This window comes from Mobula hypostoma, chromosome 1, assembly GCF_963921235.1.
Source record: "Mobula hypostoma chromosome 1, sMobHyp1.1, whole genome shotgun sequence".
Taxonomy (NCBI): domain Eukaryota; kingdom Metazoa; phylum Chordata; class Chondrichthyes; order Myliobatiformes; family Myliobatidae; genus Mobula; species Mobula hypostoma.
Window position 1 is genome coordinate 50,632,046 of NC_086097.1, and position 19,031 is coordinate 50,651,076.

The window sequence follows — 19,031 nt, forward strand, 5'->3', positions numbered from 1 at the left end:
TCTACGGACAGAAGATTGGTTTGTGTAATGTGTTGCACCGTGTTCACAATCTTCTGAAGCTTCTTCTGGTTTTGGACAGGACAATTTCCATACCAGGTTGTGATGCACCCTCGAAGAATGCTTTCTACGGTGCATCTATAAAAATTAGTGAGGGTTTTAGGGGACAGGCCAAATTTCTTTAGCTTTTTCAGGAAGTAAAGGCGCTGGTGGGCCTTCTTGGCAGTGGACTCTGCTTGGTTGGACCAAGTCAGGTCATTTGTGATATTTACCCCGAGGAACTTAAAGCTTTTGACCTGTTCCACTTGCGCACCACTGATGTAAATGGGGTCGTGTGGTCCGCTACTCCTTCTGAAGTCAACAACCAATTCCTTGGTCTTGCTGACTTTGAGGGGTAGGTTATTGTCTTCGTACCATGCCACCAGGTTCTTAATTTCCTCTCTGTACTCAAACTCATCATTACCCAAGATACAGCCTATAATTGTGGTGTCATCAGCAAACTTGTATATTGAGTTTGATGGAAATTTGGCTACACAATCATGGGTGTACAGTGAGTACAGCAGGGGGCTGAGTACACAGCCTTGTGGGGCACCGGTGCTCAGAGTGATTGTAGAGAAGAGCTTGTCCCCCATTTTTACAACCTGGGTCCTGTCTGTGAGGAAGTTGAAGATTTAGCTGTAGATCTGAGTGCTAAGGCCCAGGTTCCGGAGCTTAGGAATCAGTTTATTTGGAATGATGGTATTAAAGGCAGAGCTGTAGTCAATGAAAAGGAGCCTTACATATGCACCTTTATTCTCCAGGTGTTCTAAGGAGGAACGTAGGGCCAGAGAGATGGCATCACCTTACTACTATTGCCAGCTTCCCTCTTGTTAACTGATGTTATTTGCTCATTTCTCAGGCACTACCTCTTCAAATTGACAGCCTTCAACCTCCACTACACTGGCACAGTATGGAACTGAACCAGATTGTTCACAACATAATGTGTGATGTGGGGGAATAAATATATACGAAATTGCAAAAGAACAAATTTAGCCTGTTTTTCTTTTTAATTACATCTGCAGTCACTTGTGCCTCAACTGAAAATGTACACATCACACCAATAATCAAACAGCTGACCCATTTGTAACAAATTTGCTTTTTTAACTGACATGGTGATCTCTTGATTATACCTGGCCATAAACCAGTGACTGTTGTAGTTACCTTGGAAGGTGCAAAGAGATTTGCTTTGGAAAATGACAAGACAAAGAGGCACCTGCTGCCAACCAGCAAACTATGGTATTTACTTCAGAAACCAAAAAGGAAATAGTTTCTACTGATCCTTTCTGGTTTTTAAAATGATAACCCTTTCTTCTGCCTTCTGTATAATCAAAATTCCTTCTCCTACGAACCACACAACTGTGGGGACGTTACCATTAAGAGATAAACCATGGCGAATATTTATCAGAGCACATACATGTCATGACAGACAATGCTGAGACATTTTCTGAAGGCATTTTTAGAACTGTAATTATAAACAGGATCAATGAACAACTGTGCATATTTGCAAATATAAACAAGTAGCAACAAATAATGAGAGCATGAAATAACAAGATAACAGTCCTTAAAGTGAGACCATCGATTGTGGGAACACCAGAAGTAGAATAAGTGTAGTTATCCCCTTTTATTCACGAGCCTGATGGTTGAGGGGTAGTAACTCTTCTTGAACCTGGTCGTGTGAATCCGAAGGCACCTGTACCTTCTACCTGATGGCAGCAGTGAGAAAAGATCATGGCCTGAGTGGTGAGGATCTTTGATAGGCATTATTCTGAGAATGCAATCCCTCTGAAATATTTGGGCAGGGGAGGGGAAAATAACCTGCACATGCATCTGTCTAAATGCACTTAAACGTTGCTGTCTTATCTGCTTTAACTACTTCCCCTGGCAGCATGCTCCAGGCACCTCCCAGTTTCTCACCTCATCTCCCTCCCCCACCATTCACCAACCCCCTCACCTGATTTCACCTCTCACCTGCCAGCTTATATGCCTTTCCCTCCCCAAGCCTTCCTACTCGGACTCCTGCCAACTTCTCTCAAAGTCCTGATGGAAGGTCTCAGTCCGAAACTTTGACTGTTTAATCCTCTCCTTAGATGCTGCCTGTCCTGCAAAGTTACTCCAGCATTATTGCGTGCGTTGCTCATGACGTCTAGCATCTGCAGTAACTCTTCTGTCCAGACATATAACACCCTGTTTTTTAAAAAAAAACCTTGCTTCACTTGTCTCCTTTAAAACTTTCCCCTCTTTCTTCAAAGGTATGTCCTCTGGTATTTGACATTCCACCCTGGGAAAAAGTCTATCTACCCTCTCTATACCCCTCATAATTTTATGTGCTTTTTTCAGGTCACCTCTCAGCTTCTGACACCCCAGAAAAAAAAAAATCCATTTATGTTTAACCTCTCTTATAATGAAAACAATCCATTCTAGGCAACAACCTGGTGAAACTTTTCAGCACCCTCTACAAGTCTCCACATTCTTCCTGTAGCGTGGCATGAAATACTCCAAATTAGAACAACTTAAGTTTCATACGGCTCTACAATAAGCTTCCAAAGATGCCGTAAGCACATCCACTTGTTTTTCCATTCTGGTGGAATTGCACCCCACAGCCCTCTGTACATCAATGCTACTAGTAATGCTGCATTTACTGCACATTTTCCTCCTGCATTTGACCTCCCAAAGTGCATCACCACACTCATCCAGATTAAAATCTACCTCCAATTCTCCACCTAAACTTCCAATTGCTCTTATATCTTCCTCACTATCCACAACTATGATTAAATTTGCAGGCAACATTAAGATTGGCAAAGCACCAAGATATTCAACCAAATCATTTACACATTTAATCAAAGTCATATATCATGTGAACTTACTTTTCAAACCACAGTGTAAGATTTGTTGTGTGACGAATCATTTTCAATAAATTAGGAGAATTCACCTCTTTGTTTTCCTTTGTCCAGACACTTCCTACTAGTTCAGATGGCTGAACAGCCCTATAAAATGACAAGTAGATTGTTTTTAAAACCAAAAAATACAAGAACAAAGAATTGACAAGAGTTCCACGTAACTCCTAAGATTTATATCATTGGTGTTTGAGTATTAATAGCTATAATAAATTTGTATATTAGCATTTATTTTTATTAATAGCTCGTAACATGTACAACTAAAATGCACACGGGGACAGCATGTTTGTAATTGCAGCATGGAATAAAAGCTTTTATTTAATATTTTAGCTGATTTTCATAATTCAAATTATACACGTGTACAGTAAACGCAGCAACTCACTTACTCAGCTGCTAGTGGGCCTGCACTGGTATTCTGCGGACGGCTGATTCATTAACGTTCACCCGTGTCCCAGTCTGAATATGCACAAATCCCTGCCACTTTCACCGTTATGCTGTCTAATATCATGTGGGAATATCGTCCCAGGAAGCTGCTGTGGAGGCCTACTCTCCACTGATGCTCCACCAGCAACAATTCTCCCCCTGGCTCAGTGTGGAGAGGTTGCCTGCGAGGTTGGAGCAAGCAGTGTGACTGCCCAGCACTTGGATGTGGGACGTGGGGCTGCACCATGACTGGCATGTTAAGTGCAACCATTGCTATATATTTCTAATAAGATCTGCTTTTTGTACTCAACTGAAGTATTTATAATTCAAACATTTACATTTTATCTATCTTAATGTTCATTGTGGTGGAAGATACACAGCTTGAAAATTTGTAATTATGTGTCCTGGTAAAAAACAATATAGTTCAATGATCGAACGGAAAAGATACACGGTTATGCATAGACTGGCAAAGTGCATAGACACATGATGTGTTGTAAAGTAGAAGTCACCACCTCATCACCTGAACGTCACCCCCACCTCAATTTTACTGCATATTCAAAAATCTCCAGAGCAACTTGTAGACTATATTTTATACAACTTTAACAAAATGTGCTCATTTATCATTGTAGAGCAAATTATTTTAAATGGTTTTGGATATAGGTTAGAAGTACTCCTATTTTGGATTTCTGATGGCAACAACTTAAAAGCTGATAAGTGTTAGACCTTACGTCCGAGTCTACTTACCAAATAAAGTAACTATTATTTTACCTGTAAAGGTCAGATTCCAAGAGTGTGAGCTGCCGTGCTATTTCAATTGGATGAAGTGTCATGAGATCAAATGTCTCAATCTGTCCAGGTCGACTGATATGCCATTCGATTTGAGGCGGTGGGTTCTCAAAGGTGATAGCATGGCTGATCCCATTTACTTGAGTTTGTCTCTTGCGATTAATAATTTTTGTAATTGATTCTACCCACTTCTTCATGGCTTTTCCTACAAAGATAAATTGGCTGTGTTACTCTCAGGTCATAGAACTTTTCAAATAATTTCACTGTTATACAACTTAGCCATGGTTAAACACTATCTACAAAGTTTAAACATTCATTAATTTGAAAAGTGTCAAGGATGTGAGTTTCTTGTCCTGGTAAGTTAAACAAGTAGCAGGAGAATCCAGACAACATTTTCTGTCATCTCAGGCCAATGTCTTATTCAACACCTTATTCATGAGAGTCAATTTATGTTTCTCACAATAATAAAGTCAATATTTAAATTTGTAACTCCACAGCTGGACTTGATTTTTGAATATCAGGGTAAAGAAAGAAAGACGGTGCAGAATACCCCAGGGCATAACTACACATAAAACAGCCAGAAACATGTACTTTGTGAAGAAATATACAATGAAAGAACTGCATAACTAAAGATAAAAATAATGACATTAGCAGGATAAGTTGGCCCAACGTGAGGAAATGGATGTTTCAATATTCCTTATTATAAATTGAATATCCAAAATGTGCGATCTGTAATTTGAACAAATAGCAATCAACTTCGGACCTGACAAACTTGGATTTTCAGCAAAATTACATACCTCGCACGCTTGAAATAAATGCTTCTAACCTATTAAGAAGCATGTTGTCTCTCTCAAAGTCATAGAAATGATGTTCTACCCAATGTCGAAAAACATTTAGCACCCTAAAAAGAAAAGACTTTATAAAACTAAAGCACAAGAACATTTTATTGTGGTCTAATTTTATCAATTACAACTTTCAGGTTTCATATCAACAGTAATAGTGCAAACCAAACTTGAGAGAACCTTAGAGAATCAGATTTATAGTGAAAATTGACCTCTGGGCAGTTTTTAAAGTGGCTGAATCCACTTGGTTCACCCCTTTGGAGTAGCTGTTCCAAAATTCACTTGCTTCATACCTTAAAGTCAAAGTTGTGTGAGCATAAGTATTTACAAATAATAAGTACAATTTCATTGCAGATTAATACATACATTGGAAAACCATATTTTTTCCTCAAAAGTCTTGTAAATTATATAATAAAGAGAACTCTGAAAAATGCACTGGGATCACTGCAGGCTACCAAAATTGTGTAATTAAAATATTACTTACTGCCCATTTTCCTGCTGGCATTTAGGGCAGCAATGAAGGTCCTCCATCTCTGTCTGGAAAGAAGGATTCTTCACTGCTGTTTCTGTAACAATGTACTTTGACCAGTCAGGGTTGTTAGCCCTGAGCTGAACACCAAACCTGGAGGACCAGTGGACCACTCTTAGTCTGGCCTCTATCCTTTGACCTGTTTGGCATGGGTGACCCCACCAAGAGTCAAAGCACAAGGCCCTGGCTCCAGCCAACATAACTCTCCGGGTCATTGAGGCACACAAGCCTCCAAACCCTACGACAAGGTTGTGGTCCTCTTACAGGAATTAAAAATATTACTCCTGAATAATTTTGAAAATGCTTTTCAATTTACAATTTGCTCTCATACATTTCCATGGGGAAGAAAGGCTTTTCTCCCCACTTTAACGCTTGCTTGTTGTACACTTTATCTGGAGTATTTCTCTGCAATAAAGACTTTGATTTAAATGAAAATTAGAGAACTGTGAGAGATTAGACACATTATTTGTTAAAGCCAAACATGCAAGTACGAAACCTGAAATACCACTGCCCATTTTCCCAGCCAGGTGCACCTAACTGGTTGCCAAGCAATAAAATTTTTTACGAATTGTTTTTTGAATGTCACAGGAAAATTTTAGATAAAATTCACATATGCTACGAAGAATCATATCTCACCTTAACATTACAAGTACCAACTTAAACAAAGTCTATAGCAAACTACATCAGCAGAATAAAGTTTGATTGGTTACGACAGTAGTCGACACCCTAACTGGGCAGCTAACAATGGTGTCAACTTGAAAAAAATTGTTTTGAAAGTGTAAACACACCTGAGTTGCACTGGCTGGATATACTCCTTACGAAACCGTTTCAACTCTGCACTGACTGGCTGTTCACCCTTTTCCCTGGCGAGCCTATCTGCCTCAGTGGGCTCTGGATCAGGTATTTCAAATCTGTATATAAATAAATATCAAGATTTATTTTTGATTTAACAGTTCAACAGAAAATATATAATACAAAAAAATACAGAATAAGTTGATTGGGTGAGACTACGACTAGAGGTCATGGGTTAAGGGTGAAAGGTGAAATGTTTAAGGAAAACATGAGGGGGAACTCCTTCATTCAGTGGGCCGTCAGAGTGTGGAACGAGCTTCCAATGCTAGTGATAGATATGGAGTCAATTTCAACATTTAAGATAAGTTTGGATAGGTACATGGATGGGATGGGTATGGAGGTATGGTCCAACTGCAGGTTGATGGGATTAGGTAGATTACAGACTAGGTCAGTACAGATCAAATGGGCCAGATGGCCTGTTTCTGTGCTGGAGTGTCCTATAAAAGTGTGCTTTTATAGAATTTAGTTAAAACTTTTGCTTATTTACCTTTCTATTAACAAGCTCAGTAACTCTTGTGGTTTGCAGAATGAACGATATGTTGTCAGAAAAGTGCGCACAAAATTAGGATCTGAAAGAAAAAAAAATCAAATTACCAATATTCTGATGTTCAGTTTGCAGTGTGTGTTAAAAACTTTTAGAACAAAATAGTAACTCATTACAATCAGCTGCTATTTTCAGAGAACTTGCTACTTGTAGTGTAGAAACTGGTGAAAGCAGAATTAAAGTCTGTCACGAGCCTTGAAGCCCATCAGGCTGATGGTTATGCCGTGGTGTGAAGCTATTGAGAGTACAAGACTCTCCCCCTAGATAGGAGACCAGTCTATCACGAGGTTAACCCCCAGCATTTTGCCGGTACCCATTCTCAGCTGGGTAAACTGGAGCATTGTTTAGTTAAGTACCTTGCTCAAGGACACACACACTGCCTCGGCCGAGGCTCGAACCCACGACTTACAGATCGCTAGTCCAACACCCTAACCACTTGGCCACGCGCCACATGAAAGCAGGACACAAGTGTATCTAAAAGCCTAATTTAAGCGTCTTTCCACACAAGGCTGTAAACATCCATTTTGTTTGGGGGGGGGGTGAGGAGAGTGTCAGTTCCTTGCAGGTGAGAGCATAATAATCTGTATTCAGACAGTTAAATGAACAAAATACATGTCACAAACAAAATATTGCAAAATATGTTTCTAAATCAACAAGTAGAACAGTCCAAGGTAGAGCGTTCTTCCAAGAATCAGTGCATACTTACAACAGCATCTGAAGTCAAAACTTCAATTTACCCAATGCTATACCTGATAATAAAGATATTACAAATTTTACAACTTCCAGAGGGGAGCTCCTGAGCCACACCAGCTAATATTCAGCACAGAGCTGGCCACTGACACACATCATCATCCTATAGGACACAAGGCTACCATTTCGTACTTGACCAAGAAAAAGCAGGGGGTCAAACTGGGATTGAGGGAGTGATGATGTAGTTAAAGCTGATGAACAGGAATGTAGGCATGCATTACAATAATATGCATCTGTAAAGGAGTAGCTCCTGTCATTGACACTGAGCGATTCTAGTGGAAGTTTTCTGGAAGGATCAAAGGTAAATGCTAACTCACCTCAGAGATCAAAATATGCATTAACTTAGATACAGAGGATAGCCCAAGTAAAACTCACATGGCAAAGTTTATTACAGAAAAAACGTTTCCAGTTTGGTTTCCCTCTTCAGAGAACTATAATATCTCATTTAGAAACTGAACACACGTTTGCCCAGAAATTCATCCAGATGAGTAATGCAAAGTGCCTTCAAATGAAACAGCAGCAAGTTGCATCTCTTCTCTGGCTTCACTGGAACTACATTTCACAGGTAGGATACAACGTACTGTTGTCAGTACTCAGCTCCTTTACTTCTACCAACCAATAATGAACTGAGACATAATTCTTCTCTATCTTGTGTTCATTTAGTTTGTTGTACAATTCCCAAGGTTAGAACACCAAGTTAGACTACATACGGAACAGAAACTAAAATGAATGGTACATCTGTGGATTAATTAACTAGAATTTTTTTTATATGGGAAATTCCATTAGTCCATCAACACCATCAACCCCACTACATTTACCTGCATACATGTGGTATGTCAGTCTCTCAATCAACTTTAATACTGTTCCTCCCTTTATGACTGGTATTCCAGATTTAGTTTGGACGTTTTCTTCAAACACTATATTCTCTTCAGAATCTTCTTCTGCAAAATTATAAACATCTGGACTTGGCAGTCTGAGTGGCTGTTCCTTCTCCTCACACAGAAGGACTGTGTCTAACATGCGTTCCAGGGTACTCCGGTATTGAAGTGAAATCAAAGCTGCCATCCAATTGTTTTTGTCTTCAGCAGATTTGGCAGCAAATACTACACTGTTCTCATCCTTGGAAAGAATTTCAAATGCATGCTTGTATTCAAAAGTGTCGTCTTTATCAATAATTTGCACTTTTCGCATAAGAAACTTTTCCTTGAGTCTGTACTCAACATTGCTACAGCCAGGTAGTCTGGACTGCCCGTGATTGATTTTGCAACTGATCATTAAGCCATCAAAAAGGAAAATATGTCGTTCATGCTTTGCCCCAACTCGTGTTAGTGCTCCTTCCATTATAAATTCATTGCAGCACTGTCCGATATCCTTCCCCTCCCATCCATCAATATTCTTTTGAATTTCATTCATTTTCTTGATAGCAAGATGTTTACTTCTCATCTGATGGTTGTAGAGGCGAGGTAAACGTTCTCTGTGAAACAAAAAAAAATTAGATTTTGTTGTATTTGTATTCAGCAATTTGACCACAAAGATAATATGCTTAGTTAGGGACAATATTTTTTTAAGTTTAATCATGCTTGCACAAAAAAGGGAGAATTTACATAAGCTGCTTAAAAATTACAAGAAATCATTCAACAAAACTTATTTTTCAGCATGCAGGTGTATGCACTAACTTGAATCTGGTCTCTTGGTTACATAACTATCAAGCATTCTTAGCAGTAGGTATGGTTCAAAACACATTGTATTCTACACCAATCTTATCCTCCAGCACCAAATTATTTCAAAGAGAATAAATCATTCCTTGATTTTGGCAATGTTACTGATTTACCTACAGCTTGTGATTATCAATCTACACTTAAAAATGCATCCTGTACCAAGAATCTTTAAATGATCAGAAACTCAATTAACGGGACTTTATAGAAGAAATGCTGTTTTTCATTATCTAAGTAAATTTGCTACATTCAGATCAGAGCACTGAAGAATTCCTTCCTTTTAATTTTTATAATCAAAACTGGGTAGAAGTAATAGCCAGAGAACAATTAGCCCTCAGAAGCACCCTAATTGCAATAGTGTTCGGTCTGTTTGCTTGCTAGGCCTCTCCCATTTCAATCCATTACTTTTCAGTACTGCATTCAAAAAGCTGGTATTTATTGTCCATTCCCAACAAGATAAAAACTAATTAGTAGCCATGGTGCAAGGACTGTTATTCAATGTCATGTTAATTTCAATTCAATTTGCTAGAAAGATGCTCCAAGACACTGAGGCAAATGGTAATGTTTAAAATGGTGCATGAAAGTAGATTATCTTTTCTCACCTTGCCCCCATATAATGCTTCAAGAGAGCAGCTAGTCAGCCCCAACATCCAATATTATTCAGTTACATTTCTCCCAGGTGATTCACAACCATAAAGCTGTTAAAAACTTTACCCCAATTGTACTTCAGGGTAAAAAATATTTGTTAATATGGAATTTGCACTATTAATACACACACAATAAAGATGCATTTACCCAGCCAACAAACTATTTTGGATTTCTGGTCAGTCTGACAAAAGGTAAAAAGAAAGGTATCAACTTAATCAACTACCTATGGCAACAGAAAGGAAAATACTAAAACATTTTTGCTTACCCCGCCCTGCGTTTAGGAAGATGTTTATTGCAGATACGTTCCATACTGCATTGGAGATTCAGCAAAGTAGTAATGGCTTGTTTCAAACACTCCCTGTCTTCTCCATCTTTACTCTTCTCTTGTAGTTGCTGTAATTTTTATAATTTTAAAGACAAAAAAAAATACAATTAGCACAAGAGTAAGGTCAGGTGAAAACAAACAAGGAAATACCCCTCTCGAGGCAATTTAACATAACCGTAACATAGTGATATCATAACTTTTACCTGTTACACTATAAAAAGGGCAATTCTTTTGGATGACTATCAATTCTTATGAAAGGGTGGCAGAAAAAAAACCTGAAAATCCATTATAATTACAGTGAAACCTAGTCTCAGCTTCACTTGTAAACACACTCTTTCAGATGCTGAAAGACCTGGACAGTCATAAATATTTTACATGATAAACAAAACAAGCAGCTTTGCTAAATAATGGATATTCACAAATACTGAACAGCCCTAGTATAACAGTTCCTGTTTTTTTTTAAATGTATTTTATACCTTAATCTATGTTGCACAGGTATTTCCATAAGCAATATCACACTGATTACCACTACAGTTTAGCAACACTATGATCACTTTACAACAAGAGACAGCATTCTTTGTTCTGATTGTGCTTTCCCTCTTCCTGTAAAAATTGTGTACAATTTATCACATTTTTATGAACTGCTTGCCTGTGATACTGCTGCAACTAAGATTTCAATTACACTGTGCATACATTTACTCATGCAAACGATTCTACTTTGATCTGGAGGACCTTAATTATAATAAATCTTTATCAAAAATCAAAGGAGCATAAAACTGAAAGCAACACACAGAAGTTGCCGGAAAAACTCAGCAGGCCAGGCAGCATCTATGGACAAAAGTACAGTTGACGTTTCAGGCAGAGACCCTTCAGCAGGACTGGAGACAAAAAGATGGGGAGTACATTTAGAAGATGAGGGGAGGGAGAGGAGAGAGAAACACAAGGTGATAGGTGAAACCAGGATGGGGAGAGATGAAGTGAATAGCTGGGAAGTTGATTAGTGGAAAAGATACAGGGGTGGAGGAGGAGGAGTTTAGGAGAGGACAGAAGGCCAAAGGAGAAGGAAAAGGGGGGAAGAATACCAGAGGGAGGCAATGGGCAGGCAAGGAGATAAGGTGAGAGAACGGTGGAGTGGGGGGTGGGGCATTACTAGAAGTTTGGGAAATCGATGCTCATGCCATTAAGTTGGAGGCTACCCAGATGGAATACAAGGTGGTGTTCCTCCAACCTGAGTGTGGCCTCATCGTGACAGTACAGGATGTCATGGACTGACATATCGGAATGGGAAGCAAAATTAAAGCACATTATAATTTAATTTCAAAACTGACAAGTAAATATGGAAGCAAAACACAAAACTTATTAGAATGAATGACCAGCACAATTCTTACTTTATGAACCCCTTTATCAAAGTATTCTATCTCATCCTGTCAACGTAGGTGTTAACACGGCTGCTTTTCATCGTTAACATGAGCCTATGATAGTTGAATCCAGACCACCGCTGAGCAATGTGGTCTGAATTACCAAGATAAACTTTGCCTGTTCTAATAATCCTCTGGCATTTTTGTCTCCTTTACACTCCTCACCTTGTCTGTCCTACTTATCCTTCAATAAAAATTCCCATTCTTCAGGGCACATCAAAATATAATAAAAATGTTCTCAGTTTTCATCTTCACTAATATCAACCTTCTCAAATTTGCTGCTTTCTCTCCTCACAAGCTTCCCTTTATTTTCTTTCTCTCGCACAAACTTGCCCAACCATATTTCATAACCATTCCCTTGACCTCTCTATCCCACATAACCTTATGGTTTCCATTCTCCCAACCACAGATGGGACCAGGTCTGATTGGCACACACCACCCAAAACACGTCTAGCCCCCAACCACATTTTCTTCTTATCCATCCAGGGGGAAAAAATCTCCAATTCATATTTGCAAAATCACAACTGGATCCTCGATGCAGAATTCCTGACAACTACACCTGGACTTGGAGCAGGAACTGGATGAACTCCAGATCATTTGGGAGGCTGGAGGGTGATCAACAAGGACATACAAGGAGGCAGTTACACCCAAGGTGCAGGACACATAACTGGGTGACTGTCAAGAGGGGGAAAGGGGATAGGCAGCCGGTGCAGAGTACCTCTGTGACCATTCCCCTCAACAACAGGTATATCGCTTTGGATACTGTTTGGGGGGGGGGGGGGAGAAGAGAGAATGGCCTAGCAGCAAAAAGCCACAATAATCAGGTCTCCGGCTCTGTGGTTCAGAAGGGAAAAGGGGAGAAGAGGCAATATGTAATGATAGGAGATTCAATGGTTGGGGGACAACCAAGGGGTTCTAGGTAGAGGAATGAGATTCCTGAACAGTATGTTGCCCCGCTCCCAATGCCAGGATCAGAGACAACTCAGATCAAGTCCAAAGTTATCTGAAGTGGAAAGGTGAGCAGCTAGCAGTCGTGGCCCACGTTGGTACCAATGATGTGGGCTGGAATGGTGATGAGGTCCTGCATTGAGAGTTCAAAGAGTTGGGTGCTAAGTTAAAGGACAGGCCCTACCCAGTTGTGATCTCAGGATTGCTACCGGTGCCATGTGCTGTGACGACAGAAACAGGAAGATCATACAGTTTAACATGTGACTAGAGAGATGGCGCAGGAGGGAGGGCTTCAGATTTTAGGATCATTGGGCTCTCTTCCAGGGCAGGCAAGACCTGTACAGGTAGGACATTTGCACCTGAACCTGAGTGGGACTAATATCCTTGCGGCAAGGTTTGCTGGTGGTACATGAGGGAGGGGTTTAAACATGAGGGAGAGATGCAGAGGGATGGGAACAAGAGCATCAGAACAGAAAGTGGAGTAGTTGCGGGGAAGATGTTCTTAAGCCTACAAACAAAGTCAGGAACAAAAATGTTCAGCATGGTGGGACTAACGTTCTGAGTTGCATATATTTAAATGCAAGGAGTACTGTAGGAAAGCTGGTTGAGCTTAGGGCATGAATCAGGATATGGAATTATGACAGTGTAGACATTAGTGAGACGGTTGCAGGAGGGGCAGGACTAGCAGCTCAATGTTCCGAGGTTCAGTTGCTTTAGATGTAATAGGGCGGGAGAGATTAAAGGGGGAAAGGGTGGTATTACTAGTCTGGGAAAATGTCATGGCAGTGCTCAGACAGGACAGAATGGAGAGCTTGCCCAACGAAGCGTCATGGGTGGAACTGCGGAATAAGAAAGGAATGACCACATTAATGGGATTATATTATAGACCCCCCCCCCCCCAATAGTCAGTGGAATTTAGAGAAACAGATTTGTAGAGACTGCAGATTGTTACAAAACACAAGGTTATGGTCGTAGGTGATTTTACCTTTCCACATATTGATTAGGATTCCTATACTGTAAAAGGGCTGGATTGGAAAGAGTTTGTCAAATGCATTTAGGAAACTTTCCTTAATCAATACAAAGAGGTCCCAACTACAGGGAACGCAGTACTAGATCTCATATTAGGGAACAACATAGGGCAGGTGACAGAAATTTGTGTATGGCAGGGGTTCCCAACTTTTTTTGCATCATGGACCACTGCCACTAACCAAGCGATCTGTGGACCCCAGTTTGGGGATCCCTGGTGTAGAGGAAATACTTTGCGTCCAGTGATTGCGATACCAATAGCTTCAATATAATTATAGAGAGGGATCGATTTCGTTCTCAGGTTGAGATTATAAATTGGAGAAAGGTCAATTTTGATGATGTCAGAAAGGATTTGGCAATTGTGGATTGGAACAGGTTGTTTTCTGGCAAATGTGTACTTAGTAAGTGGCAGGTCTTCAAGGATGAAATTTTGACAGTACAGAGCTATCAGAATAAAAGCCAAGAACATATGGAACATTGGTTTGAGAGATATTAAGGCCCTGGTTAAGAAGAAGGTGATACATAGCAGGTATACGCTGGAAGGAACAAATGAGATGCTTGAGGAGTATAAGAAAAATGCAAGAGAACACTTAAGGAAATCAATAGGGCTAAAAGAAAGCATGGGGTTGCTCTAGCAGGCAAGGTGAAGGAAAATCCCAAGGGTTTCTACAAATACATTAAGAGCAAAAGGATTGCAAAGGATCAAACTGGTCCCCTCGAAGATCAGAGTGGTCATCTATGCATAGAGCCAAATGAGAAGGGGGAGATCTTAAATTACTACTTTGCATCTGTATTTACTCAGGAATCGGACAGAGTCCATTGGAGTAAATCAAAGCAGCTTTGATGTCATGGAGAGTATTCAGATTACAGAGAGGAGGAATTTACTGTCTTGTGTCAAATTAAGGTGGATAAATCCCCAGGACCTGACAAGGTGCTCCCTCGGACCCCACAGGAGACTAGTGCAGAGAGTGCAGGGAGGCAAGCAGAAATATTTAAAACGTTCTTAGCAACAGGTGAGATGCTGGAGGATTGGAAGAAAGCTAATGTTGTTCCAGAGTTTAAGAAAAGCTCAAAAATAAGCCAGGAATTTACAGGCCAGTGAGAGCCTGACATCACTGGTGGGAAATTATTGGAAGGTGTTCTAAGGGTTCAGATATACAAGTATTTGGATAGACAGGGTCTAATTAGGAAGAGTCAAGATAACTTTGTACACATCTAACCAATCCTAGAGTTTGAGGAAGTTATCAAGAAAGTTGATAAAGGCAGTGATGTTGTCATGAATTTTAGCAAGGCCTTTGACAAGATCCCACGTTGGAAGTTAGTGAATATTCAATCGCTTGGCAATCAGGATGAGGCATTAAGTTGTTTCGGACATTGGCTTCATGGGAGAAGCCACAGAGGGGTAGATGACTGTATCTCTAACTGGAGGCCCACGACTAGTGGAGTGCCACATGGATCGGTACTGGGTCCATTGTTGTTTGTCAGCTATATCAATGATCTGAATGATAATACCAGGCACCAGAGCAGATCGGAGCAGCTGAACTCTACGTTTAGACGGAGATTTAAGTGCCGGGCCAAATCGAGGACAGCCACAGGCAAATTGAGGTGGTGGGGTCCTGGCCCCAGGGCGTAGAGGCAATTGAACTCTATGTTTGTACGATGATTTAGGCACCGGGCCAGATTGAAAAGGTCATGGTGTTGGGCCCCAGGCAAGGGACAAACTGATTCAGATTGCTGCTCTGCACTGAACTATAGGACTCTCTTTACAGACTTAAACTCAGAACGCTATTTGCTTGCTGTTACTGTTTGAATGATGTGTTTTTTCCCCTCTCTGCACATTGGGTGTTCGACTGTCCTTTTTTAAAAATTTGGGTCTTTTTAGGTTTCTTTGTTTCGTGGCTGCCTGTTAGGAGATGAATTTCAAGATTGTATAATTTATACAGACTGTGATAATAAATGTAGTTTGAACTTTGATAATATGGTAAATTGGATCGGCAAATTTGTGGATGACACCAAGGGAGTGCAGTAAATAGCGAGGAAGACCAAAGCTCGCAGTGGGATCTGGACCAGCTGGAATTTAACACGGATAAGCACAAGGTGTTACACTTTGGAAGGACAAACCAGGGTAGAACTTGCAAGGTGACGGGTCGGCCACCGAGAAGTGTGGCAGAACAGAGGAATCTGGAAATACAGATTCATAATTCCATGAAAGTAGTGTCAAAAAGTAAATAGAGTCGTAGAAAGCTTTTGGCACTTTGGCCTTCATAAATCAAAGCATAGAGAACAGCAGTTGGGATGTTACGCTGAAATTGTACAAGATGTTGATGAGGCCTAATTTAGAGTATTATGTGTAGTTCTAGTCACTTACCTACAGAAAAGATATCAATAAAATTTAAAGAGTGCAGAGAAAATTTACAATGATGTTGCCAGGACTTGAGGATCTGAATTATTGGGAAAGGCAAGTAAGTTAGGACTTCATTCCCTGGAGCATACGAGACTGACAGATTTGATACAGGTGTGCAAAATTATGAGGTGTATAGATAAGGTAAATACAAGAAGGCTTTTTCCAATGAAGTTGGGTGAGACTAGAAGTCATGAGTAAGGGTGCAAAGTAAACTGTTTAAGAGGAACATGAAGAGGAACTTCTTCACTCAGAAGATGGCGAGAGTGCGGAATGAGCCACCAGCAGAAGTGATGGTTTCATGTTTGATTTCAACATTTATGAGAAATTTAGCTAGCTACATGGATGATAGGGGAATGGAGCTATAGTCCAGGTGCAGGTTGATGAGGGCAGATTAGTAGTTTGGTACTGACTAGATGGGCTGAAGGGAGTTTCTGTGCTATAGTGTTCTATGACTCTATGGATCCTTTGTGACCTCATCACTAACATCATTACAATCTCTCCCTCTGAACTGAAGTAAAAAGAATTTCTGACTGAGCTTTAATGAATGGAGTTGGGTGCCATGCTTCTTTACATTACCCAAGTTGAGCCCTGCTCCAACCCAAGTACTGCTGAAATCCAGGTCATTGTCACCGCAAAGACATAACCACTGCTGCCCATTTCACTGCTTTGTACTCAGCCCACTGCTGTTCACATTGCTGACTCACGACTGCACTGTCAGATCCGCATCTTCAAGTTTGCTGATGCTATTACAGTGGTTGGCCTCATCAGCAACAATGATGAGTCAGCACAGAGTGAGGAGGTAGGGAGGCTTGTCAAATGGTGTGAGAACAACAACCTGAGTTTCAACCTGGACACGACAAGAGAGATGACTGTGGATTTCAAAGCAGCTCAGGTTGACCATTCTCCATTGCACATCAATGGCTCTGCCATTGAGAGAGAGCGAAGTTCCTTTGTGTGCCCAAAACAGATGATTTAATCTGGATCTACAACACCATCTCACTAGTCAAGAAGGCACAACAGCACCAACGCTTTCTGAAGAAATTGAGGCGTTCAAGCACTCCGCCCTGATTCTAACAACTTTCTACAGGAACGCCTTCGAGTGTGTCCTGTCTGGCTGTATCACTGTGTGGTACAGAAGCTGCAAGGCTTCGGACCTCAAGACTACAGTAATACTCCCCATAGATGTCACAAACGGAGAGGAAGAGGACCCCAACACTCCTCGGCGATTTTTACTATCCACCAGGAGGAATATTGGGGTCTCCTTCCCTTCTGTTTGTGACATTTACGGGGAACATTGCAGACAAAGGGCCCAAAGCATTGTTGAAGATCCCCACCACTCATCCCAGAATCCTTCTGATCCACTACCATCAGGAAAAAGAACACCAGCATCAGGACTAGGACCGCGAGCTTGGGTAACAGCTTCTTCCCTCAGGCTCTGAGACTAATGAATACCCTGTCACCTCTGAGGTCTCATCACAAAGACAGTGAGCTGTTCACTGTACTGTTTACCTATGCTGTGCTTTACTACATGTAATTTGAACATTTTATTAACTATTTATAGCATAATATTTTGGTTTATCAGCTGGGTGTGATACATGTATTGTGGGAGAACTGTGGTCCACAGGAATGTTGTTTCAGTTGCCTTCATGTATGTACTGTCAGAAGACAATAAATATTGCTGCTTCCATTTATTAATAAATTACTAAATAATGAGCAACTATATCGTTGAACTGACTGCACTTATTGATTGATGTAAAAGAAAATACCATTCCATAATAAATTTGTTTCCAAGTATATATGGCTACTCCTGTAATTCATTGCTGGTTATTATCCATGCGTAACCTGACTACCTACAAAAAAAAATGACTTGTAACAAAAAGACAGTCGAGGCCAAGCAGCAAACCCTCCTATGACATCTTCCCTCCAACCACAATATGTCTGTGATTCACAAAGTTTCTTGCATTTGCACGTTGCCTTACGAAACAATCAAGGCAGCAAACACTCATGGGCTAAGTATTGTAAAATAAAACCGAGAGAAACTTGTACAGCAGAGGGACTTAAAATCTAAATACAGACCAGATTATGCTGTGTGCACCTAATTTTCTCCAGGACTCTGATAGTAAAGGCAAACTGGTCAAGGGTTGTATTTTGTATCGACTGAGACTCCATCATCAAAAGCTACACATCTCATTAGCTATTACTCTTTCAATAGCCAAGCCATCAAAGTAAACTCTGCTGGATAGAGCCAGAAGAAAGTAGATTTTTCCTGGAGGCAAATTAAACTAGTGTGGCTTTTTTTTGTCCCAGTAGAACAATGCCAAAAAAAAACACCACCCAATTTCTAACACAAGGAATACAAATTGAGTGTGATTTGTATCTGATATTTCTAGTAATACTACAAGTCAGAGGTAAACGAAAAGTGCAGAGACCTGAGCTTCCATAACTAATGATTTGGCAACCACCTACATGAATAACTAATAATCTGGCAACCACCTACATTAATAAATACACATTCCAGTCCCTGCTCTGCCAGTAAAGTCAAGCACTTCAATTCGCCTGCCCACCCCTCCACTTCTTCCTCTCCGATGGTTAATGCTGATTTTCTTGGAGCTCCACTCCTTTCCCTGACACTCTCAGCTTTAACTCCAATTTACCATCCAGCAGTACATTTTATCTTCCTAGGTTAGCATTGTGTGAATCTAAGGATGCAGAGCACTGAAAGGCCAAGAGCATCTGTTGGAAAAGCAGTAACATCCATTTCTAGAAGTGGGTTGGATAATGATACTAAACATCTCAGATTTTGTACACCGATTTTGTATCAAACCTTAATCCACCATTTATTACGAAGATTAATGTTTTCCCATATTGGTGCATTACATTTATTACTGGAA

General features: G+C 40.4%; 1 protein-coding gene across 2 annotated transcripts in view; it reads right to left on the bottom strand.

Moving 5' to 3' along the window:
- sos2 (son of sevenless homolog 2 (Drosophila)) overlaps positions 1 to 19,031 on the bottom strand; it is a 115,337-nt gene that overhangs the window by 24,282 nt on the left and 72,024 nt on the right. For both annotated transcript variants that reach the window (XM_063048459.1, XM_063048468.1), the window contains exons 9-15: positions 10,285 to 10,412; positions 8,475 to 9,130; positions 6,850 to 6,931; positions 6,299 to 6,421; positions 4,937 to 5,040; positions 4,122 to 4,344; positions 2,901 to 3,020 (exon numbers count right to left, since the gene is read on the bottom strand). In XM_063048459.1, the coding sequence (XP_062904529.1) occupies positions 2,901 to 3,020; positions 4,122 to 4,344; positions 4,937 to 5,040; positions 6,299 to 6,421; positions 6,850 to 6,931; positions 8,475 to 9,130; positions 10,285 to 10,412 (1,436 nt within the window). The remainder of the gene's footprint in view (positions 1 to 2,900; positions 3,021 to 4,121; positions 4,345 to 4,936; positions 5,041 to 6,298; positions 6,422 to 6,849; positions 6,932 to 8,474; positions 9,131 to 10,284; positions 10,413 to 19,031) is intronic.